Source organism: Astatotilapia calliptera, chromosome 5, assembly GCF_900246225.1.
Source record: "Astatotilapia calliptera chromosome 5, fAstCal1.2, whole genome shotgun sequence".
NCBI lineage: Eukaryota > Metazoa > Chordata > Actinopteri > Cichliformes > Cichlidae > Astatotilapia > Astatotilapia calliptera.
In genome coordinates, this window is record NC_039306.1 from 4,258,397 (window position 1) to 4,284,169 (window position 25,773).

At 41.1% G+C, this 25,773-nt stretch overlaps 2 protein-coding genes across 2 annotated transcripts in view; one reads left to right on the top strand and one right to left on the bottom strand.

The window, feature by feature from the left end:
- col2a1b (collagen, type II, alpha 1b) overlaps positions 1-16,064 on the top strand; it is a 50,383-nt gene extending 34,319 nt beyond the window's left edge. Inside the window, exons 34-54 of the mRNA XM_026166734.1 lie at positions 207-314; positions 454-507; positions 824-877; positions 1,021-1,074; positions 1,440-1,493; positions 4,012-4,119; positions 4,483-4,536; positions 4,670-4,723; positions 5,643-5,804; positions 7,976-8,083; positions 9,740-9,847; positions 10,100-10,153; positions 10,602-10,709; positions 11,229-11,282; positions 11,427-11,534; positions 11,685-11,738; positions 11,848-11,955; positions 12,996-13,284; positions 13,554-13,741; positions 14,380-14,622; positions 14,842-16,064. Of these exons, the coding sequence (XP_026022519.1) occupies positions 207-314; positions 454-507; positions 824-877; positions 1,021-1,074; positions 1,440-1,493; positions 4,012-4,119; positions 4,483-4,536; positions 4,670-4,723; positions 5,643-5,804; positions 7,976-8,083; positions 9,740-9,847; positions 10,100-10,153; positions 10,602-10,709; positions 11,229-11,282; positions 11,427-11,534; positions 11,685-11,738; positions 11,848-11,955; positions 12,996-13,284; positions 13,554-13,741; positions 14,380-14,622; positions 14,842-14,988 (2,271 nt within the window). The 3' untranslated portion in view covers positions 14,989-16,064. The remainder of the gene's footprint in view (positions 1-206; positions 315-453; positions 508-823; positions 878-1,020; positions 1,075-1,439; positions 1,494-4,011; positions 4,120-4,482; positions 4,537-4,669; positions 4,724-5,642; positions 5,805-7,975; positions 8,084-9,739; positions 9,848-10,099; positions 10,154-10,601; positions 10,710-11,228; positions 11,283-11,426; positions 11,535-11,684; positions 11,739-11,847; positions 11,956-12,995; positions 13,285-13,553; positions 13,742-14,379; positions 14,623-14,841) is intronic.
- Positions 16,065-16,394: 330 nt separating this feature from the next.
- Positions 16,395-22,506, bottom strand: LOC113021905 (leucine-rich repeat-containing protein 3-like). Its single transcript, XM_026166735.1, has 2 exons — positions 22,009-22,506; positions 16,395-20,090 (listed from the first exon to the last, which is right to left on the bottom strand). Exon 2 carries the CDS (start codon positions 20,021-20,023, stop codon positions 19,172-19,174), a length of 852 nt encoding a protein of 283 aa, XP_026022520.1. The 5' UTR covers positions 20,024-20,090; positions 22,009-22,506; the 3' UTR covers positions 16,395-19,171.
- Positions 22,507-25,773: the final 3,267 nt, after the last annotated feature.

The window sequence follows — 25,773 nt, forward strand, 5'->3', positions numbered from 1 at the left end:
CAAAGCCCGAGCAGAATCTGTCTGAAATGTGACAGAACATCATCACAAGCCTTTTTGCAAGTCTTTTTTAAAGACCTTGACTGAATCAGGAGGTATAAAACATCTTTGTGCATGTGTAGCAGGTGCTTAGAGAAAGTAAACAGTTGCAATGTCTCCTGTCTTTGAACCCAAACCTGTCATCTCATTATATTTTTGATTAATAATAGGGAGCGATTGGACCTGCAGGTACTGCAGGGGCTCAGGGACCCCCTGGCCTGCAGGGTATGCCTGGAGAGAGAGGAGGTGCTGGTATTCCCGGACCCAAAGGAGACAGAGTAAGCCATGATGGGAAACAAGTGTTAGCAAACTGAATGCATAAACACTCAATTTGTGGAATTTTCCCTACTTGAGTATAAATTTATGCATATTTTCTTGTCACACGACAGACTTTAATTCAGTTCTTTATCCCCACAGGGAGACCTTGGAGAGAAAGGACCCGAAGGTGCTCCAGGCAAAGATGGTGCCAGAGTGAGTGACTGTCATTCATTTGGGTTTTCGTGAATGACAGTAGCTTCTGCTGAATACAGATAGAGCGACTTTCATTTATTTCCTGGAAATAAAATGTTGCATACATATCTATCTGCACATGTGAATCTCTTATTTACAGCATATTATACTTTAAATGTAATCTGAAATCTAAAATATTCATTCTTTTGTTCTTTAGAATAAAAGTGTTTTGTTATTCCCGCTGCTCATTTTAAAGCAAAGTGTGAAGTCTCTGTTCTCACACTACAAACCTCTCCAAGTCTTTATACTAACTATACTTTTTTGTTTCATGTTTCAGGGTCTCACTGGTCCCATTGGTCCCCCTGGTCCTGCTGGTCCCAATGGTGAGAAGGTGAGGCGTTTTTACTTTTATTTTATTTGATCTAAATGATGTAATGTCTTGTTCTGCACAAGTCTTTATTTAAGTAGGTTTCTATAATGTAAAGTTAACCTTCTGTATGATGTTGCTGATGTTCTTCCTGTATTTTCTCGCAGGGTGAATCTGGTCCTGCTGGTCCTTCTGGAGCTCCTGGTGTCCGCGGTGCTCCTGTGAGTGTCACAGTTTATTGTTTTAGTAAAGAAAACATATCAGATTAGGAATTTGGTGCATGCACAGTGACTAGGTCAAATCATCATATATTAGTATATTATATTAAGGCTTTTAGGCAGCATGCATGCTCTTATAGATCTCGTTCACCTGGTTTATGGTGTCACAGTTCAGCACCTCAGCCTGAATTATCATCATCTTTCTTTATTCTTATATTTATACTTAAGCTTTTCAGTTTTCCTTTAGAGCCAGGCATTTTGAAGTATTGGAGCAACTATTTTTAAAACATTGGTCTCAACAGATCAGCCATTTCTCTCAGTTGGCCTAACACCTGAGTTTTTAATGCCTCTGTGTCTTCATCTTTCAGGGTGACAGGGGTGAGACTGGACCTCCTGGACCTGCTGGCTTTGCTGGACCCCCAGTAAGTAGAAAGCCATCACCATGAACTAATCTTACTGCAGACTCCTGAGTGATTTATGTTTCGACTTGTTAGCAAAGTAATAGAAGTATAATTTTACTTTAAAGTGGTTCAACTTGCTTATTTAACTGCAAGTAAAAAAATAACTGCATCTACATGGCGGGGCTTTTCTACCGCTCATATCTAGAAACACTTGGACGTCTAACTGCCTTTACGTCAGTTTTAGGCCTCGGTGAATTATTATTTTCTTTATCTTGACACATGTCTTGTTTCCTCGGTGTAATATCTGTGGAGGGAAATTAGTGTCTTTTTGTCAAACATCCATTTAGTTATTGCCAAAGACTCACGATGGACATAAAATAGATGTTTTTTAATAAGCTGCATCCCTCCAAATGGATTTCATCAATATATTTGTGGCAGCACAATTTATCTCTAAACAGGTTGTTTTTTCTCTACCTTACACAATGATTAATTATTGATTTTCTGTCAGGATGAATAACATTACAAGGTATCTAAATGCTATTTGTTTCAGAGCACACCAACTATCACATTAGGAGCTGCAATTAAAAGTTTTGAAATTGTTGTGTAATTATATCTCATGTCCTACCCCAGCTCTGTATTTGTATTCTTGGACTCTCCTAGAGCAGCTGTTATTTTATCTTTTCTCAATGCAGCTCAAGTTCAGTTGATCTTCTAAAACAGCGGTCCCCAACCCCCGGGCCACGGACCGGTACTGGTCCGTGAGTTGTTTGGTACCGGGTCGTGAGAGTTCAGGCTCGCATGTGAAATGTATGGTTTTCAGGGTTTTTATCGGTTTTAAGTGTTATTTTTTTGTATGTATCGTTAAAACCCTTGTGTTGTCCTCGGGATTCCCATATACTTGTTTGCCATTCACCCAGGGACCATTTTTGACCCGAGGACAACATTACCTCGGTTTATCTGGGTCTTTTCACGTGTATTATGAATAAATCTTCCTTTTTTTTGGTACCGGTACTGTTTTACTGTATTTATACGCAACACCTTAAAGGCTGGTCTGTGAAAATATTGTCGGACATAAACCGGTCCATGGCGCAAAAAAGGTTGGGGACCGCTGGTCTAAAGCCACAGCTCTCCTTCCTTTAAGCTAGCTTTCTTCTAATTGGCTGTCCCAGTAAGACAGAAGATTTGAAATGCAGGTGGGGCTTATGTAGTTCCACACATGCCTACATGACCCACATCTTCAAAAGAGAAAAAAAAGTGCATGAAATTGAGTATTTAGAGCAGATTAATGCCTGAGCTTTTGGGCATTACTATTCACTGACTGCATCATTTGAACCTTTGGTCATGTTTTAAACTGAGAGCTGTGAAAGAAAAAAAAAAAAATATATATATATATATATATATATATATAAATAATAGGTCCACTTTAAAGTGTATGTAACACAGACGCTGTGGGCACAACGAGGCTAAATGCTGCACCAGTAGCACTTGTAGACGAGAGTCATAAACTCAATGGCCTGACTTGATTGGGATTTAAAAACAGAGATTTGTGCATAATTTGATGTACTTCTCCATCATAAATGGGGTACTTAAGCAGTTTGGTATTGCAGCGACACAAAAGACAAGTGAAGATATGTCATCTTATCTTAGATCTTATATTTTTTAGTTAGATCTGTTAACCGATAATTTAACAAACCATTTAATATATGATAATGGATCCACACAGGTTACATGTTACATGCAGTGTTAGCAGGTAAACAGAACTCCATGTGTAAAATGAGCCTTTAAACAATTCTTTTAGGTAATTGTGAAAGACCTTTGAAAGTATTTGATTATTAAGACATTGTTAGGTGTGGCTGTGTGCAGGCAGGAATAGGACCCAAGGTGCAGACTCCGGAGACAGATGTGAACTCAAAACAACTTTAATGTTAAACTCAAATATAACATAACTGGAAAAAAATCAAAATAAACTTACACCAGGAGGAATGACAGAACACACAGCTAGGAAAACGGTAGATCGCGACACGGACACAGAGAAACACTGGGCTTAAATACACAGAGGGAGCAATCAGGGAATGGGTAACAGGAGGGAAACACAGCTGGGGCAAATCAGAACTGACGAGACCAAAGAAGCATAAACTGAACACACTGAGAAAAGACAGAGACCTTCAAAGTAAAACAGGAAACACATAACACAGACTGAACAAAGACACAGACTCACATGCAGGCACTACAAAGGGAACAGAGACGTGGGAACAGGGCAGACACAAACACTGACTGAACACGGGGATATAGGAACTTAAGATACACATAGACGCGAACTAGACAAGGGGATGCAGGTGATAGGGGAGACAGAGCAACTAAAGACGACAGAGACATAAGCCATAAGACGGAACTCAAAGAAACCAAAAACTAGGAAGTATAAATAATATCAAAAACTCAAAAACCCTGGGTCGACGACCCAGGCATCCTAAAAGACATAGTCCTTTCACTTTTTTTCCTTTGATGTATATCAACAGCTGTTTCTGTCTTTTGCTTTCAGGGTGCTGACGGTCAGCCTGGAACCAAGGGAGAGCAGGGAGAACCTGGACAGAAGGGAGACGCTGGTGCTCCTGGACCCCAAGGACCATCTGGAGCCCCTGGACCCGCTGTAAGTGTCACTACATGTATTATTTCACTATAAATATGTTTTCTAAACCCAAAATAAGGTTGCACAAAAACACTGGATGTTTGTATCCCAGTTTTTCTTATTAATCAAAAGCTTTATATAACAGTACGACAGGCACTGAGTGACAGTTTTTCCTACAAGAAGAGAAACTGTTATGTATGCACAAATCAGCAAAACATTCATTTCTACCTCTCTTTTAAACATGCATGGTGGAGTTTACAAAGTGACAGCAACTGTTGGTGGTGATTGTGCTACATAAGGCAGAATAAGAAACTAGCTGACAGAAACGAGCTACTATAAAATACAACAAATGTCAGAGTGTAACACAGAATATGTTCATTTCAGGGTCCCACGGGTGTTTCTGGACCTAAAGGTGCTCGTGGTGCTCAGGGACCTCCTGTAAGTGATTTTTATCTATACCAAAGAGTCTCACTTTTAAATTATTTTACTCTTGTCTCATAATAACATGTGCAGGAAGCATTATTTTAGGATTTTATTTGTGACTCTGTCTAAATGCGCCCATCTCTGTTAGGGTGCCACTGGTTTCCCGGGGGCTGCCGGCCGAGTTGGACCCCCTGGCCCCAATGTAAGTTCAGCGTCCTGATGACTAAACCCTCCATCAAACTGACTCCATGTGCAGCTTTACACGTGTAGTGGTGATACCAAAACTAAGAGTATGATAAGAGCAAATGAAAAATTAAAGGAAAAGCAAAAATAAAGTGTTTTCTGTAAGCTGTTGATTATCGTGTGCTTCTGCTGAATATATTCCCTATTCAGCATTTTAAAGATGGTGGTGAATCTCCCCATAGTTCCAGAAACTCCTGTTGATGTTTAAATGGCTTTGAATAAATCTGCAAAAGCTATATTTTCAAAATCATCAACCATCTATTGACCTTTGATGGGGCATCCATGCCATCCTTTGAAAAGATCAATTCTGAATTGGTTTACTGGGTTCCCAAACCGAGCCAGAAAACATAAATCGTAATTATATTTGCTGGTGTATAACTGTAGTTGATATAATTTCAGAAAAATCTATTTTTGTCTGACTGTGGAGTTTATATAAAAAGATAAAGATAAAACTACATCTATCACAGGTATGGGAAAAAAAGAACAGCTGGTTTAATTTGTGTTTTATAAGCAAGAGAAACTGTTGTGAAACAGATACAGGGATGTGTTTTCTAATGCTGCCTGACTTCTTTGTGTCATAGGAAACCTTGTAATTTGCACCTATAAAGTGCTTACCTTTGCTGTTTCAACACCTCCACACTTCACCACAGTGTGTCTGTAGGTGTTTGCTTAGATTTTCATTTTCTGCAGACATGCTGCAAAGAAACATATTGTGAGAAAACAGGCTAACCCTGTAAGGGTTCTAATATACAGTCTATGTGTTATTTGAAGTCATATAGAGCTGTACATATCATCACTGGATAGTTAAAATAACAAAAAATACTCATATGTTTCAGTAATGATTCATATTTATGTGTCCTCCTCCTCACACTTGTCAGGGTAATCCTGGACCTCCTGGTCCTGCTGGTCCTTCCGGTAAAGATGGACCCAAAGGCGTGAGGGGAGATGGTGGACCTCCAGGCAGACAGGGTGATGCTGGGCTTCGTGGTCCCGCTGGAACTCCCGGAGAGAAGGGAGACGCTGGAGAGGATGGTCCACCTGTGAGTTTCTCATTCTACAATCAGATTCCATCATAAAACACTCAAGACACTGGCTGGCATCACCTGCAACTCCTTTTTACTTTGTAATACTTGAAACCTCTTCAGTGCACCATATTTAGGCGGTCGTTAGAGCTACTCTGGGGAGTAGAAAATGATCAGATGTGTTTGTTTTCTGCACGTCTGTCGGCGTTTGTGTGGCTCTGTCAGCCCAAAGAGCCAATTTTATCAGTAATGGAAACACCCTCCATTACTGCACAGAGCTGTCAGTGTCCATCACTGGCTGTAATAGCAGACCGAGACATCTGACAGCACAGGGTAGCACAGGCCAGTGACAGACTGATGACAGGAGCCCAGGCTTTTACTTTGCCTACCCCCAGAGCTGCCTGCACGCGCCCGTTACAAACACGTGACAAGTCAAGACAATGACATACCATACTATACATACCACAGACGATAGCTTACCCAAACATCAAGATAGCTGCTGTGCCAAGACTCCGTCCATCCTATAGATTACAGATTTTCAGCCTTGAACCATGTATCAGCACATCAAAGTCTTTGTCAGCTGAACTGGGTGCTCAGTTGTCACTTGGAGTGAGTTGTTTATAGTGGACATGTTTTCAGGGAGAGGACATGTGAAAGAGTGAGCTGTGGCGATGAGGAGAGGTGATGGAGAGACTGACACTGAAAAGTGCAACTGCAGCTGGGAATAAAATCCCATGTGTAGCAAATGACAGAAGAGATAAATCATAGGACACAAACACATCTTTGCTTTGCATTGTATTTGAACTGTATTGAGCGTTTGTCAGTAAACAAAAGTGATGCCTCAAAAAGTCATCACACATCACAAAACCTGCAAGAAATAGCGCCCTGCATAACCTCCGGGCTTTTTTCTTTTTTTTGCATGTCTGTATGTGTTAAATGAACTGTGCACACTCACCTGCCACTTAATTAGGAACAACTTGCTGCTGCTAGGTTAGACCCCCCCCCCCCCTCCCTTTTGTTTACAAAAAGCCCAAATCAAAGCTGCTCTATTGTGGATGCCATCAGAGAATAGTGAATTTATTCTCATGTTCAAGACACCAGTTTGAGCTTTGTGACATGTTTCATCATCCTTCTGTTCACTGTGGTCATAAAGGGCCATAAAGACATGGTCAGCAACAATACACATGCAGGCTGTGGCATTTAAACAATGCTCAACTTTTATGCATGCATGTTTTTTATCCTGAACCTAGTTCTGAAGACACTCATTAGATAATGTCTTTCCAGCTTTCCGCTGACCAGTTAGGTGAGCCTGTGTGAATCGCAGCTTCAGTTTCCTGTTCTTAGCTGATGGGAACGGCACCCAGCGTGGTCTTCTGTTTCTCCATCAGCAGGCCTGAAATATACAAGGGTTATTACCCCTACTGCGCATTCAAGAGGAAAAGAGTTAAATCCCCTTTCTTCCCCATTCTGACTCTCAGTTTGAACTTCAGCAGATCTTCTTTACAATGTCTGCCTGCCTAAAGCCACTGATTTGCTGCCACATAATTGGATGATTAGATTTGCGCTAACAATCAGTGGAACAGGCGTGCCTTATAAAGTGGCTGGTGATTGATGGATCACTTTGAGTGTTTTATTAGCTGTTATCCACGAAAGGCTTCTCACTGTAACTTCACATTAAAAGGATAGAAATTAGAGCCCCATCAGTCCTCTTACTTAACTATCAATCATATATTTTTCTTTCTCTTAAACAATTCTTTGAAGACACCGTCACCTTTCTGTGTGACATCCTGTTATACCGGTGGCTAAAATTATTTAGTCCTAAACGCAGATATATTAGAGTCTATGGGACACCAGAATGAAAGGTGCTTGAACCTATTTATATTATATTACATTGTTTAGTTTGTAATTTTATATCCATGTATTCACTCGTTTTAGTATTTGTGCACTTTCTAGTTTGGGTGATTTTTTTTATTGATTAGGTTTAGATTTTCAGATTTGTTTTAACTAGAAGTTAAATTTATAAACTGTAAAATCTCTTGATTTTTCTCAGCTGATTTTCTTGGTTGTTGATACCTATATGATCAAAATTGTTTGTTGATAGTTGTTAAATGAATCCATAACCACCCAAAATAATAATAATAATAGTAAAAATCTATATAACCACCGCTCTGCCACTTTTCTCCTCTCAGGGCCCGCCTGGTCCTTCAGGTCCTCAGGGATTGGCTGGTCAGCGTGGTATTGTTGGTCTCCCTGGACAGCGTGGCGAGAGAGGTTTCCCCGGTCTGCCTGGACCTTCTGTAAGTAATATACCCACTCACCCACTCATAAAATTCAACTTGCAAATTGTCTGTCAGTTATTTAGTTTAATAAAACGACACATTATTTAGTCTATGTCAGAATAAATCCTAAAATATGATCCTCATAATTTCCAAGAGTCAAACATTACAAATTTAAAATGTTTGTTATCTATTTTGTAGAAATGTTATGTAGACATTTAATTCACAGTAATAGAGCTGAAATAAAATTACAATATAAGCTCATGTATTAGTCATGAGACATAAGCAAAATCATTTGTGATATAAATATTTGTGATATATAATGTAATACAATTAATTTTCCATGCTTCAGATAAACTAGAGAACAAAGGTTGTTTTCTTACCCGTTGATTTTTTTTATTGATTTCCTCCTTTTTTTGGATTTTGACATTTTGACATTAATTGATTGATCAAGAAAACAACTTAAGAAAAGAAAATCAGTGTTGAAAATAGTTGGTGATGTAATTATGTAATCGTTTTGGTGTTTTTTAAACTCTAATCCAGTAAAGTTGGAGCTCATAGATTTGAAGTGTTTTTCTTATTTGGATTTCTTCCACTTGTGTGTCTGTAGTTACTCAGATTGAGGTGTTTCCATATCTTTGCTGGAAGCAACTTAATATCTGTCAATTTAAAAACAAAAATGTAAACAAATGTAACTACAAATCTCTACTTTCCATTCTGTTTTTGTGCATTGCATTCATACCTGCAAAAGGCAGTTAACATTTCGCACAGCCTCCCAACTTTTTCAGAAACAGGGTGGTAAAATAAATATTCAGGAAGACGCCTTAAGAGCAGAGTGCCTACTGTTTTGTCACTTAGTACGAGTGAATGTGCAAAGCCTTCAGACAGGCTCCACTGTCATTCTGCTGCCCTAATTGGGTCACAGTCAAATCGAATCTCACATGAGCTAGGGCTGCTCTCCATGTGAGTCTATCTGATGCACAAGATGACATGTGACAAGAAGCCTCCCCTTCTTGCGTCTCACACTATTAGATACGTGACATGAGCTTGTCCCCTACTTACAACATCTCAGTGGGCATGTCCTCACCATCAATTATTCATCCGTACGCATGAAAGGGATGCCAAGGAAACAGCAGTGATGCCAGGAAAGTCACCCAGGAATGTTTCAAGCAGAGAAAATGATTTTAGTAGCGGAAGTGAAGTCGAACTGTGGATTCAGTTACTTTTTGAGGATAATATTTATGAATGATTTATAAAATTTGATATGTACTGTAGGAATATGCACAAGCATACTATGTACAAAAATGTACCCTTTTATCCCAGTTATATATAATGACCATCTTGACAGGTTTTTAAGGTGGCCTATGAGGACCTTTATAAGCTCAGTTAATCCTCTCTGATCATTCACAAAGCTGTGATTGGTCGACAAAAAGGACAATGACTACAGACCAGAATCATACTCAAATTAAATATGACATTATTTCTATATCCACAAGACCCCAGAATTGTTTCTTGTTTTCCTAATTTTACAGCAGAAGCTAAGCTTTTAACATAAAATGACAGCATTCATCAAACATGTTATATTCTATGTAGCGGACTAATCCGACTAAATAAATAATAATAACGGTAACAACTGAATGAAGTCAGTTAAAAGTCTTTTCTCTCATTTCTCCTCAGGGTGAGCCTGGAAAGCAAGGAGCTTCTGGTGGTCCTGGAGACCGTGGACCCCCTGGACCTGTTGGACCACCTGGACTGACTGGACCTGCTGGAGAGCCTGGCAGAGAGGTCAGGGAATAGCTAGCATGCAGCATGTGTGAATTAGATTCATATCTGCAACATTAGGGCTCTCAGCTGTTTTCCTCCGACAGGTGAAGTCCGTTACTATGCACCGCCGTTGTGTCATGTTTACATTTGCATTGTGTTTACACCACATTAATATTGGAGCAGGTTTATTATGCAGCTGATCTGTATTCAGTTAAGGGGACATCTGGTTTGGTGGAAACTATTAACATTTGATTTGGTTCCATTATCTGACAGGGCACCCCTGGATCTGATGGACCTCCCGGTAGAGATGGTTCTCCTGGAAATAAGGTGAGAAGCAAGTCTGGGTCTTATCATCCAATTTTTAATACCCTTATTGATATTTTGGAAACGTTCAAATCAGTATTGCACGATAGTGGCATAAGACTGCACAACAGCAGCAGCGTGAAGCAAAGCAAAACTGCAGCCGGAAGCCTGATGAGATGCTTTTATAGATTCAGCCTCCTGTAATATACAATCACATGCAATAGTGTTTAAAACACAATCATATTCACTCAGTTTTTTCTTCGTCTGCTGCTGGACTTCTGTATTTTGAGCAGCTTTATTCTGAGTGCACAGTTTTATAAAAATGTATTTATATAGTATATGTGCATTAAATTTTTATTTTTACCATCTGGTTCTAACATCTTTTATCAAACCTTGTGCTTAAGTAGATAGCAGTAATTGAGTTATGTTACGTTACATGTAAATCCCTGACTGTTGTGCTCTCACTCTGCAGGGTGAGCGTGGTAACACTGGTCCTGCTGGTGCTCCTGGTGCTCCGGGCGCTCCTGGTGCTTCTGGCCCAGTTGGTCCCACTGGCAAACAGGGAGACAGAGGAGAGCCTGTGAGTATTACCTCCAAGACAAGCTAAATTAAAATAGGATGTTTCTAGAAAAGCTGCAGCTGAAGAGCAAAGTTTGTTTGGCCTTATGAGATTTATATAAGGTGGATTTTTCTCTGCTGGAAATTAGCATATTGTCTGATAGCGAGTGCTGAGGAGTATGTCTCAAGTGTTTTATCCCTGAGTGACCTGTGGTCTAAGAGGAAAATTAAACTCTGTGCTTGCTTTTCTCATTTACATAACATTCAGTCAGTGTACTATGTTAACAATTGTAGACTATTTTATCACAGTTTGCTTCCTAAACGCAGACATATTTGACTGGTATACAAGCATATTGTTGAACAAGGAGGTACACAGCTGGTACACAATGACAAGTACAGAGTGAAGACAAATTGCTAAATCTTGAAAATGAAACTTACTGTAATTATTAATGAAATTTCTACTAGCAGATTATTAAAAGTTAGAATAATCGTCATTGTGTTCGTATGGTCCATAATTCCTTTTGTTTCTTTTGTGTTTCAGGGTCCACAAGGACCTGCTGGATCTTCAGGACCTGCTGGTGCCCGAGGAATGCCTGTATGTTTCTTTCTGAGAGAAACAAAGCTGCATGCCAAGTCTTGAATAATTTCTGGCCTGAATAAACAAAAGAAAATTGGTTTTGCCACAAGGCTTAAATTAACTCTTGAAATTCACGCACATATTACCACGCTTTGTTCTCAGGGGCCCCAAGGACCACGTGGAGACAAAGGAGAAGCTGGAGAGGCTGGAGAGAGGGGGCAGAAGGGACACAGTGGCTTCACTGGTTTGCAGGGTCTCCCCGGACCTCCAGTAAGCATCACTCTCTGCCTGTAAACATACGTCTGCCTCCTGAACTTTGTTGTACACCAGCTCAGTCATTTCAACTAATCCGTGCCTTTGCTGTAGTGCAGTTTTCTTGTCATCATGCTTCAGGTATTTACTGTATTTCTTCTACTTTAGGGTCAACCTGGAGACCAGGGTGCTACTGGACCTGCTGGACCTGCAGGACAACGTGTGAGTACAAATACTCAACTGTAATAAAAAGTGGCAGTCACTTTGAAAAACCATTAGCTTCTTTAAATGCTTCATCTTCAGACCTTAACATCTCAAACTGTCTCTGCAGGGACCACCTGGACCCGTTGGCCCTGCTGGAAAAGACGGTTCAAATGGTCTGCCTGGACCCATTGGACCCCCTGGACCCCGTGGTCGCAGTGGAGAGACCGGTCCTGCTGTGAGTGCTTTTTTGTGCTCATTCAATTCATGCTCCTCTTTTTTTTTTTTTATTTAATTTGTTCCGTCACATATTTATAATAGTTTTTTTTATTACTTTTTGCTACATTCTGCAAAAAACAGGTTTGTGTTAAATACATGAGAATACCAAAGTTGTTTTCAAGAATTGAAAAAACAAGAATGGGACAAGATTGGAAACTGTGCACGACTGTCACGACCTCATGACATCATGAGTGCGAGATCTGAGGGGTTTAGTTGTGTGACGTGAGTTGAACATTTGCGCAAATAATTTCGTAGAACATTATTCGCTGGTTTACATCACAGTCAGTCATGACACGATCCTTCCTCTCTGTCCCTGTCGCAAAAGAAAAAACACTATTAGTCGGGGGGGGGGGGGTCAAATTTAAATCAAAACCATTATATAAATTAACACGTTTTATTGATTGGTACAAAGAGTAGCAGCAAAATATTATAAAAAGCCAGAAACATAATGTCCACATGGGACAAAATTAAGTGGATATAAATGAAATAAGTTTTTTTAATGTTTGTTTTTTATTATTATACCAGATTATAGCAAATTTGTTGTCCTTATTAAAGATAATGGTCGAAGACGTAAAGTCAGTCTGTAAGGAGGGCACACTTATGGTGTAGGAGCTGCAGAAACTGTGTCTGCATTTCATAATTTCATATTGAAGCAGGAATTGTAGGTGCACTGCAAAAAGAAATGGACAAATTAAGTGGCAATTAATGGACTGAAAAACAGGAAGGAAAAATTTAGCAAAGGTCAAATTAAATGTGAGTATCAGTGGAAATGAATGACTCGCTTACTACGTGGATGCTGAAAGTGGGAGTGAAGTCTCAGACAAGTTAATAGAAATGAGATACAAGAACAGATTGTAGAGGATTTCCTGAACCCATCAGGAAGAGAGGCTTGACGGGTTTGACAGAAAAGGGCAAAATAATGCAGAAGTGCAATGATTGCAAGACTCAACAAAAAAAGAAGAAGTATATAACCCTCCCGTCTTTATTCTTTTCTCTCAGGGTCCTCCTGGTAATCCCGGACCACCTGGTCCTCCCGGGCCACCTGGCCCTGGCATCGACATGTCTGCTTTTGCTGGCCTGGGTCAGGTGGAGAAGGGCCCCGATCCTCTCAGGTACATGAGGGCCGACCAGGCTTCTGGAAATCTCCGACAGCATGATGCTGAGGTCGACGCCACTCTCAAATCTCTCAACAACCAGATTGAGAACATCCGCAGCCCTGAGGGATCCAAGAAAAACCCTGCTCGCACCTGCAGAGACCTCAAACTGTGCCATCCTGAGTGGAAGAGTGGTGAGTGACACCGAGGGGAATTGGTTAAATTTGGGGTGAGATGAGAAAACAGACAGGAATTTTTTGCCATCTCAATTTAGTAAAGTCAAGGTTTGTATTAGCCAAGGTTCTGCAGTTGGGGAGTGTTTGGATTGAGCTGATTTAGTCTGTTTTTTCAATATTAGAAAAACAAAACATTATACAATAAATTTCCAAGTATTATCAGATTTTTAATTTACCAAAGACCGAGAATGATGCGCTCCCATGTTCCTGTCTTTTTCCATCTGCAGGAGAGTACTGGATTGATCCCAATCAAGGCTGCACCGTAGATGCTATTAAGGTCTTCTGCAACATGGAGACAGGGGAGTCCTGCGTCCACCCCAAGCCTTCCAGCATCCCTCGCAAGAACTGGTGGACGAGCAAGAGCAAGGAACGCAAACACGTCTGGTTCGGAGAGACAATGAATGGAGGATTCCATGTAAGTTGCATCAACATTTTTAAATTCTCTGTGCCTGTGAAACGGGAAGCGGATTCACTGCTATGCACATGTTAAACTATTTTAAAAAGTCAATGATATGAAAACAGTGGAGGCAGGTCGGCAGTTCAGCATAAATATTGATCATTGATTGGCACGTCTATGGATTCTGCTGCACGATGAGCAGTGCCTTTTCCATCGTTTTCTCTTAAGTCTATACTAGTCTTACTTAAAGCGAAGTTAAAAAGCATCTTGGTCTCAAGTAGAAACCTTATAAATAAAGTTTAGCAGAAGAATAAAAAGCACATTTTGGCTGAGCGAGGACATAAAATATATATCTCATGCACATATCTTTCTTTCTACATAGCACTTTAATTCTTATTGTTTGCACTGAAGCACCGCAGCAATTTCCTAATGTTGTAAACCTCAACATCTGGCAATAAACCCATTCTGATTCTGATTCTGATTCTGATTCTGAAAATCAATGACTCCCTCTTAAAGCCCCTGTATGTAAGGTTTTTAAAATCTGAAACATCATCTCAACAACCAGGAAAAAAACACACATGCGTATAAACTGAACCATAAAAACAATTGCAACTGTTATTCTAACTTTCCCTTCCTTCAATTCCTATGCAATGCAGTTTAACTATGGCGATGACAGCCTGGCGCCCAACACTGCCGCCATTCAGATGACGTTCCTGAGACTGCTGTCCACTGAGGCTTCTCAAAACATCACCTACCACTGTAAGAACAGCGTGGCCTACATGGACGGCTCGACAGGCAACCTGAAGAAGGCCGTGCTGCTGCAGGGCTCCAATGACGTGGAGATCAGAGCCGAGGGCAACAGCCGCTTCACTTACGCTGTGTTGGAAGATGGCTGCACGGTAAGACCGGCAATATTGCTGACATCCATATACATTACACCCACACTGTCAGAGAATCGTAAAAACGTAATGAGGGATGTTAAAAGTGGCTGAGAGAACAATAAAGCTCATACAAATTTCTTGCTGTGTCCACTCACGAAACTAATCTCATTCTCTCCAGTTCTGGAGTAGTTAGAGGTTGTTTAACAGCTGTTTGCACCTGTCGTTCTCGCTCTACAGAGACACACGGGAAAATGGGGCAAGACGGTGATTGAATACAGATCACAGAAGACCTCTCGTCTGCCCATCCTGGACATTGCACCCATGGATATCGGTGGAGCAGACCAGGAGTTTGGAGTCGATGTCGGGCCGGTCTGCTTCTTGTAAAGAACGAGGGATCAAATTATCGAGAAAAAAGAAGTGGAGATTTGAAAAAGAAAATAACATGAAAGAGGAGCACACCTCAGATAAAGGAGGCGAGGAAGAGAAAAAAAGAAAAATCAAGACACTTTTTTTTAAATGGGACTTTTTTTCTTAGTAGAAAGTGCTTTTCCAAGTTGAACTCCATAGGATATCTGCACTGAATGGCACCAGCACCTGTCATTTGTGATTCATCCAGCATTGCCTCCAGTCAGCTCGCCCCTGCCCACCCCAAACCACGGACTCCCTGTTTTCTCCAAAAATGCTACCTCCCCACCTGCACCCCTTCTCCCTCCCTGCCAACTAATCTTTTGCATATTCGCGAACAAGAAGGAGGAAGTATGAGGAGAGTACAGGAGCATACGTAGGAATTGGAGAGAGAACAATGTGTTGGTGTTATTTATTTATTGTTTAGGTTGAGATCCCTGGTGTGACAGGACTGAGTTTGTTGCTAAGTATTGAAAAGTGGCTTACACACAAATAATTTCCACCAACTCTCTCTCGTACTTCCTCCTCTTTTCTAACCATCCCATCGCTCCTGTACAATATCCACTAAAGAATGAAACAACAACAATCAAGCTGCAAAGAAAGTGCAGGTGTTCCTATTTCTACTGCCACAGTGTGTCAAAAGTTACTGTGTATTATAAATAAAGTCAATGGTGCTATTGTTGTAAAACAGTTTGTATTTTTTATCAGCCAGATACTCACATTTAGTGACCTGTATATATGTATATATATGTATATGTGTGTATACATATATATACAGTTTCTCAGAGAGAGCATGTCGCCCAGGATTTTGGATTTCAGGGTGATAAAAGTCCCGGCTTGCCCCCCCCTCTTTGCTTCGTGCCTTCGTACATAAACAAATATGGCCCCCTCGTAAATTTTTACAATCAAGTCATGTTCATTTCTTTAAAAATTGTTTTCTTTTTCTTTTCCTAACATTTGTTTTGGTATGTTAAAGCTACCTCACGCTAAAAAAGAAGATCTTGACAAGTTGAAACTGAGGCCTTTTCCACCTCAAATCTTTACATGTGTGTGACCAACATGTTGAAGATTTGAAAATTTGATCATTAAAGCCCAGTCTGCTGCCCCCCACCCGCCCTGACCTTCATCCCTCTCTGCTTCCTGCCTTCAGTCTCCTCACAGCACGCGCCCTCTGCTTCACACTCACGATGTAAAGCGTGTTTGACTTTGTTGCTCCGGTCCTACAGCCAGCCAGAGGGTCCATTTGTGTGAGGTTGTGTATATTTTCTATTATTAATAATAATATTATTATTAATAATAATAGCATTATTATATTATTATGATCATGACTTGTTTTTGTTACGTTTTAATTAATGTAAATTGGAAATAAAAGACAAAACCAAGTCAAAGGCTGAAGTTGCGTTTTATTTATGTTCCGTTTTGTTCTCCCCGGTGATGAAATATCTCGTCCTTAAAAGAAACATTCAAACATAAATAAAAAAGACAACGTATCATATCTACCCTGCTTCTATTTTATGTTTCTGTGCCAATATCTGGATTTATTTCCAGGGAAGAGCAGTGATGGATATGGTTTAATTTTGCCTTGACTGATGATGGAACAAAACGTACCTGTGATGGTTTTCCAATCGTTTCCTTCACTTTTCATGCACAGTAAAGTAGAAATGGGAAAGACTGCCAACTGCGATCAGCTCATACTGTGATTTGTCTCTCTGTACTTCATTTCTATTCTTCTAATTGCATTTTTCTATCTTCAGTAGAAATAAATCAAGAAGCATTTCTATAAACAAAGTAGAGCAATGTTTGTTTTATTTGTATTTTTTTTTTCTGTTTTTCCCCCAACGTCGCTTTTCATGGCTCATTTATTATTTAATGTAATACTTTCCAATATGAGTTTACTCTTGTTTGGATATTTTTGGGTGAACAAACAGACAAGAAAACAAATCACTGGGATGGAAATACATCATCAATAATAATAATAATAAAAAAAAATCTACAGGAAAAAACATTTGATTTTTGGGGTTGTTACAATCATCACTGGAGAGACCAGGAGCATTATTATAAAGATATGAAACTGAGCTCAGGCACATCAACACTAGATGTAGGATTTATGACAAACAGCTAACGTTCAAGAAATATTCAGAGTATGTACGGTTACACATACAGTTTATTCACAGGCAGTTTTGCTTTTTAAGTCACATAACGAGCGTCCACCGTTTTATTCTCGTCTTCTTCTTGCCTGCGGTTTACCAACAAGACTGGTTTCACACACAGATCGTAACAATATCAATAACTGACTCTAGTTCTGACAGCATGGGAACAGCACAGACCTGAACCAGAATCTCTTTCTGAGGGTCCAAAGTAAACAAACCACACTCATCAATATAACACATTAAATGTTGACCTATTCCAGCGTGTGCCTCGGCTCTTCCCACTTTACCAACCCAGCTTTTAGATAAGATAATATTTTATTGTATATAATGGCCACATAGACATTTGTACACTTTAATCGATCACATACGGATGATACATGAAAAAAGAAGCCATGCTAGCAGCTCTATGATACTGTATGGTCCCTCAGCACAGTGCTCTGAGCTAAATCCTACCAACATCCTCACAATGACAGTGCTAACATACTGGTATTAGTAGTTTACCATAACCATAACTTGGTTTTAGAATGGACCAACAGGTATTTGGTCCAAAGAGATTTTTTTTAAGTCATAATTATTACAAATTGATCTGAAGATCTGTGTGGCTCACATACCTATAAAAACATGTTATAAACTAGCTGTTCCCATTAAACCGCTCATTGCTGACTGGGTTGCATTGTTGCCCTTGTTTCCAAAGTCTTTTTTGTGTGTGTGTTTGAATACAATGAGAGTGAAACCTAAAATTATGCCGTAAATAACAAGCTTACTTTTCCCCATTTATGATCCCACACTCCGGTATGGAGACACGTTTTAAAGAGGTTGACTAGCAAACTGAAAATAGGGCTTTTTACAGTCTCTAATGCAACAGTGAAGGATGACAAATCCAGATTTATTAAATCACATTGCACACCCTCTCCTCACAGAATGCTAACATATTACCACAGTAAATCTGAATTCAATTAAATCATGTGATACTGGGTGAAATGCGGATGTTTATCCAGGCAGGGTTTGTTCTGCATGCGTGCAAAAAGCTAGGCTGAGGATTCAGTGCACCTGCGGTACACCTACAGGAATAGCATTAATTGTAACACTACAATCTGTCGTGTTCTAATCAAAGCAATTTATTATCAAAGTGTTTTGCTTATTTTCACACTGCCTTTTAAAAGAAAATCGATTGGGATGGGGTTGTGTAAAAGAAAAAGAAATGCAGCCCCAAATAATCAGGACTCGAGGTTTTCTACCAGCTCCTCTCTGGATAAATATGTGTATTAATAATTGTTTTCTAAATTGATTTGGACTCTCTGTACACCAGGCGATACTGGGTATGTATACTAAACGGACACACAATAGTTCACCTCCAGCTCTAATGGATTCCTTAGAGAAAATTTAGATCAGAGGCTTTCCAGTGACACATAAACACTGGGTCAGTGCTGATATATTAAAAAAGGCTTAAATTATATCTGCGCAAAATCAATAATATCAAAGTAAAAACGGCCACAGCTATGCACAAAAATGCACGTGCACATGTACGCACACATATTAGACAAGCAATTATAAGATGACACACATTAGCGTTTGCACACTGTCCTTGACCTGATAAACACTCCAGCTGATTAGTGCCTTTCAGTAGTTTTATTAAGGGTCAGTTGGTCAACGACTCCTAATTAGAGCTTAATTTAAGATAAAAGAACACAGTATGAAGCATGGTGGGAGGATAAAAGAGGGGGTGCAAGAAGATGTCTTACATGTTACACTTTCACTTTGTACTTTTAGGGATTTTTAAATTTTCTCTCAGTTGAGATGGTGGGATGAGTAAGCAAGTATTTGTTTTATCCACAATTAGCAAAAAATATGATGGGAAAGGAAATATGAAGACATTTGCAGGGTGTTCGGGAGCTGCGTTTCCTCTGTGTGTGCATCTTCCACTGCTGGTTTTCACCATAACTCCACATAGAATTTCAAAGTCAAGGTTGGTAAAAATAACATTTTCTTTTAAATTTCAGCTGAGCAGGAGTTTAGAAACCTGTACTGAGAGTATCTGTCTCAGTAGGGGTCTTGCGTGGGCTGGGTAAACTCTTCAGGTACTCCAAATGTCTGCGAGCCTCGGCTTGGTTCTGCCTCACATAGTACACTACATACACAATGACCATGAAGAACCACACAAACATGGTCACCAGCATGGCTACATCAGTGGTCTTCCTCTGCAGACTGCAGAAATTCACCCCAGAGTCCAGCAGTTTAACCAGCGGTTGGCCTGCGTGCTCGCCCAGTGACCCCGGATCCTCCCACCTGCTCCCCTCACCCACCCCCCGCACAGAGCTCTCACATATTATCCCATTCACTGTCTCAGGCTCCAGGTTCAGAGTCTCCATCAGCTCCTGGAGTGTGCAGTCACAGTGCCAGGGATTGTGGTAAAGACGTGTCTTTGCACGAGTGGAACCAAACTCCTCCTTGCTGACGTGCCTCAGCTGGTTATGTGAGAGGTCCAGCAGGCGTAGCTCGGGCCCCAGATGTTGCAGGGCCCCAGAGGCAAGCGAGTCGATGCGGTTGTGGGACAGGTACAGGTCCCGCAAGCGGACCAGGTTACTGAAGGCACTCTCTGGGATGTTCCGTATGTAATTGCGCTCCAGGTGGAGGGAGACAGTTTCTGGTGGGATCCCCTCTGGGATCTCCCGCAGCCCAGCATCCGAGCACAACACCGTGGCCGTGTCCCAGGCACAGTGGCAGCTGTCCGGGCACTGTGGGAACACTTGGCCCCACAGAGCCAAGAACAGGAGTGACACACGAAGCCATGAGTGAAGATCCAGTCCTTTACGTCTTCCTCCACTGAGGCTGTTACATCTCGCCTCACACCAGCCCGTGCACATGGCCTCACCATAGCCTCCTGACACACACCAGGTCCCAGTTAGCCGCACACTGTTGCGCTGGGAGAATCTGACAGATTGAGAGAAAAGAGGTCAGTTTGGAAATGAAGACTCTCTCTCTCTCTCTTTACTTAATCTGCAAACACATGCAATCATAACAAATGCTCACAAGGGGAGATTATGATGTTTTGGGAGGAGGGGCAGAAAAAAGGTCAGTGGCTAAAGAGACAGACAGTGAATGAGCTTAAACGCGGCTTATTCCACGAAAGCCCTCCTGTATGGAGAGGCATGTAATACAAATGGACTCAAACATGTAAGAGGACAGTTTCTATGCTAGAAAATCACCCCTTGTCATGCATATCGAAGAAAAATGTTTGTTAATAACTCTGAAATGAAACTGGACTTTCAGTGGAACCATCAGCAAGTTTTATTGCAATGATTCCCTCACGAATCACAGTTCAAGCCGTAATGACGGTTTAAGTGATCTAATAGGGTTAAAAATCCTCTCTTGTACTTCTGCATTAAAGGGACGTAAATCATTATAAAAGATCATCTTAAACCCTCCCATTCCTCTCCTGTTGTGCTCCTCCAGAATAACAAGTTTAAGATGAGAAGGAAAGCATTACATTACACCCATCAATACATGCTCATCTCATTTATCCCTGTATTTATTTCCCCATGATGCCATATCCCCTTAATCATCTTCCAAGGGTGAGGTAGAGGAGATGTGTATTGTAGGATGTAGGTTAGAAAGGGGTTGGATCGATAAGCCCAAGCATTGCCTGCTGCACTATTAACTGCATGAACATTAATCCTGCCCGAGTCCCACAGTGTCAATAAGTGACAGGGCTGGAAAAAAAAATAACCCAGCAGCAATCTGGGTGTTAGCATCTGCTCGCTTCTCCCACAGTTTAGAGGCAAAAGTTTAAAAAAAGCAACATGAGCAAAACCAACTGGGACTCTGCTTTAAATATGTTTTTTTTCCCCTTTCTTTAAAACAAATAAATAAAACCATGTGGGTCTGTAGGTGGTGTGAGGGCAGCCTGTTCTTGTTTTGCTGACACAAGCATGGCCATATGATGTTCTTGTTCCCAGACAGAAATCACAAAACACTCCTTGAATTTGATTAAAAGACTATCCTCTTAAAATGTCAAGCACCCTCCGCTTTCTCCCCATTTTCATAATAGAATAAAAACTGTCATGTGTCTCTATTGTCCTGACAGCAGGGCTGAGGGTTTCAACCCCGACTCAAGCGGCCTAGATTTGGATGATATGCCTGAAGGTGACTGGGTGACAGCCCTCTGATGTCCATCAAGCTGCCCTCTGTGCCTTATAAACTGTGCAGAGGATTTGGCTCTGCACTCAACGGTCCGTTATTAACAATGCAGATGCATGCAAATCCCCAATTAGCAAAAATAATCATCTGCTGCATTAATAAGAATGGGATTGAGAAAGACCGGGGTGGGGAGGCTCCCAAAGCAAATACAGCTGTGGTTACAGCTGGTGACTGCAGTTTCCAATTATTTTTTTTCTAATATCCCTTCCTAATTTTAAAAGGCATTTAATCCGAAATAGAAAAGATATTCTCGGAATTTCCTGCACCCAACATAGTTTTTGACAAAATGAACCTGCACCGACATAATAACGATGCCGGTGAAATTTCATGCAGACTTTAGATGACATTAATCTGCGTGAAACAGGTCAACTAGTCTACCCGAAGCAAAGGGCGTCCACAAAACAGCGCTTTCCGTTTGGTGACACTAAATGTGATTTTTCTGTATCATTTTTAAACTTTTGTGCGATAAAAATGAAGTTACTTAAATTTTATGTGCAGCTTTTTTCTCCGCTTGCCTTATTAGGCTAAAGTTAATGCATTTCTTCTTCTTTTTTCTTTTCTTTTTTTTTTAAAAAAGAGAGCGAGAGAGAGAAATTCGCGAAGGATCTGAATGTTAGGGCTCGTTTTTCCAAGTGAACATAAATAAACTCACCTGTAAAACCGTTTCTGGTGAAGTTTGGATCCACGCGGCGGGTGAGGATGTTTATTTAGACTCCGTTTGTAGTTTTTCTTCCCACAGACTGGATGAACATCATCATCCTCTTCTTCAGAGTTGACAAATTTCCCAAAAAGGCAGAAAAAGAAGACAGACAGAGAATCACCTGAGAGCGCGTGGCGGTCTGTCCCCTGCGGAAGGCTCCATCACTGACTGTCTCACTAGTGGAGGGTAGTTATAGCGATAAAGATGTGGGGCAAACTCTCTCCCTCCCTCTGTATCTGCTTGTGCGCGCGCGCGCTAGTATATGTGTGCGTGTGCGCGCGTGAGACGAAAACAAACGCGGGAGGTGTGCCCTCCACTCCTTCTGTCCCTCACTAGAGCTGGAATCAATCTCAGCTTTCTGAGAAGACGCTGGTTAACTTAATTAACCTATAGATATAATTAGATTCTTCCAACCATTTTTCCAGCAGAATCAGATTGAAACCCAGCCATGCGCACAGTTACACAGATTAGTAATTTATTTATTCATTTTAAGTAAGCAAAAAAAAAAAAAGAAAAAAAAAAGAGCCTAATCATTGTTTGATATAGCATGCGAAATAATAAATAGCCTATATCACCCGCAAAGCTGAGCGGGCTATTTACAAAAGCTGTCAGGCTGGAGTCCTACCTGCAGCTGTTCACAGTTAGATAAACAGGAGTCCTGACTGATAAGAGCTGAAAGGAAAACAGCATTAAAGGGAAAATGCGATTCTTCTAATCACTCCTGTTTTGTCCACGCTTAGTAGTGGAGGTCAAGTAGAAAGAGACTTCATTTGTCACAGTGTGCAGACACAGAGAGTGGATCAAGCTGAAAATGAAGACTGACTTGGACACGCAGGGAAACATAAGCATGGACCTACAAAGGAGCAGCAGAACATATGGCAGCCTTGACATTTTGAATTTCCACATAAATGACATGGAAACACCATCAGACCAGGAGACAAAACAGCAGAAAACAGAATGTATGCAGAGAGCAGGCGCACTCTCGGGATGAGTGACCTGCTCCGTCTCTGATTTTCTATTGTAAGCAGCAAGAATATCTGCCCATGTACAGCAGAGCCCTCAGGGGGGAAAGGATGGGTCTGACAGCCATGATGGCACCTCGTATCCCTCCTCTGCCTCTACAGCCCGTCCCGCTCCTGCTAAATCTATGACATTCCCACTCCTGACAAATACAGAACGCTGCAAGTATAATGCCTTTTTTTGCCCCCACATTCCAGCTGAATACTTGTGAATGTTTTGCCCTTGATGGGTGATTGTTTCCATGCTTGCCAGACATGATGCGGCAGACAGGCTGAGTTTTGTGGTTTTTACAGATAGAAAACAAGGGACAAAGGGGTGCATAATGAGAAAGCACATGGCGGCAGATAGAAAAATCTCCTACTCAAGAAAAGAAAGAAAAAAAGTATTGCACATTGTCTATTTTTGCTCCCTGAACTGAGAGCGAATAGCATGATTTTGGGTCCGAAGTTCAATTTGCAGGAAGAAAAATAAAAGCTGTACCACATGGTGAGAAGGCTATGGAGGGTCTATTTGTACAATATCGGATGAAGATCTTTTAAAGGATGCGCATGCCTCTGAGCAGCACGATGATGACAACACTGACAATATGAACTCCAAGGAAAACCATCACTGCAGTCAAGTGAAACAGTTTGGCATCATCTGTTTGCTCGGGTGTTGTCCTCAGAGGGGAAAACTGAGCAAACCACACAAATTTGTAAATACAAAGAGGCAGTGGAAAAGATCTGCCAGCCAGAAACAAAAATCTAGTTCTTTCTGTGCACACGGTCCGTGTTTTTGTTCTTTATCTGTGTTGTGAAAAGAAAGGGCAAAAAAAATAAAACCCACAAAACTCATGTGGCTATACCTCTCCATTAGGTATAGAGAGGGAGAGGAGGGGGAGCGAGAGAAAAGAAAAAGCAGTGGAGCATTTCTTGTAACTAGCCTGTCATTCTCTCGGGATTAAATCCACTAACAACAGGTCAGGCTGGGGGCAGGTGTTCTGCTGAGGCTCTCAGTAGCCATTTTTCCACAGCGTGGCCAAGTGGGACTCGGTAGTGCTGGAGTCGTCTTAAAAATGCTTACGACCGAGGACTAACACAAAGATCTGGTTTGCTGCTGTGTTGTTAAAAACTACAACACAGACGGAAAATCATCTCTGCTGACAAAACAAAGTATTAAAAAATGTTGCTTTGTAGGGGCTTTGGGTGACAGCAAAAGACTTGCAGCCCGTTTGTTCTGTAGCAGCAAAACCAGCGCATGGGCTAAAATGCAAAGCAGAGCTTTTGAGGACACTAAACATTTAGAATATAGTCACAGAGCACCCTGTGATTTCCTGTGCACAGCAATCAGGCAAGTGCACTTGACCATGAATAAGCCTGAAACTGTGCATGTGAGGGTAAAGTGGAGACTGGGAAGCTCAAATCGATGCATATTAGGCTACACATCAGTTCTTTCCTCCTTTCAATCTGATGCTTCTCTCAGAGAGTCTCCAATTCTGCCACTGTGATGAATGCACCTTTGCTGTGTCCTGCTCCTTTGAGTGAAGCAAGCTGTGAAAAGGGGTTATCTTCTACATCTCCCAAAACAATACAGCATCAGTTGGCAGGGATTACAACACCATGTGACTATAAAAGGCTGTGACAAATGTGTATGGATTGGATTGAGACCTTGGCTCGGGACCAGCACAATAGAGAGCAGAGTAATAACACTAAAACGTGTATCTGTGTGCTTCTGAGACAAAGGTAGCGTGCAAAAGAAGTTGCAAGAGGAAGCGCACATTTCCAAAGCCATTATATATTGTTAGTGCACTCTCAGCCAAATGGTAAACAATAATTCAGCAGCTGAAAGTTGAGAGCAGATATAGATTAGACGATACACCATGAGCTTTATTGCTATGAGCACATGCTGTCTGTGGGAGCTTGTTTTCTTGACATTAGATGGGGGAGGTCTAACGTTTGCCACAAAAAAAAGTAAAAGCAAGAGCGTGTTAGGAGAAAATTAACTGGATTTAAGAATAAATAGTCTGAATGCAACGAAAGGCAAATGAGGAGAAAGACATGAAGCCGAGCAACATTTACAGCTGTAACGTGTCCATTTTATTTTGCACCGCAGTGGCATTTGCACAATGACACCAGCGCTGATGGAAATAAAATGCACAGCAATAAAACCAGAGCGGTGCGTTATGTAGACGAAGAGCAGCGGAAGGTCAGACCCGTGGAGAATGTAATAAGAAGTAACAGGTAGCAAAAGGGGGAGGAAATCTGGTGTAATGATGAGAAAATTCAAGCCACATCTACCGACTTTATTACAGGGAAATTGACTGCATGACTCGTCCCAGTCCCGGTAACCCCGTCACGAGGCTTCCTGCCACGCGGAGCACGTCTTTGTGGCGTTTGGTAATTTAATTTATCCAAATTAATCAGGCCTTATTACTGACGCTTTGATCTCGGAGCCAAAGGAAGTGGCCTCTGTATCTCTTTGTAGTGCTACGGTTAATGTCAGCACGCTGGAAATGAAAGGTGCAACCGTAGTCCAGGTGTCTCTATAAATCAGCGACTGAAAGGTAAGGCCGTGGTATCTCAGGCTTTGAAGATGCTGGTGTTGTTCGGTCAGATGGCAGCATATTATGGGGCGCGAGCGACAGCCAAGAGACTGGGAAAACAGCAGGTTTATTGCCGGATTCAAGCCAATGCTCAATTATTTACCAAAGACCAAAAA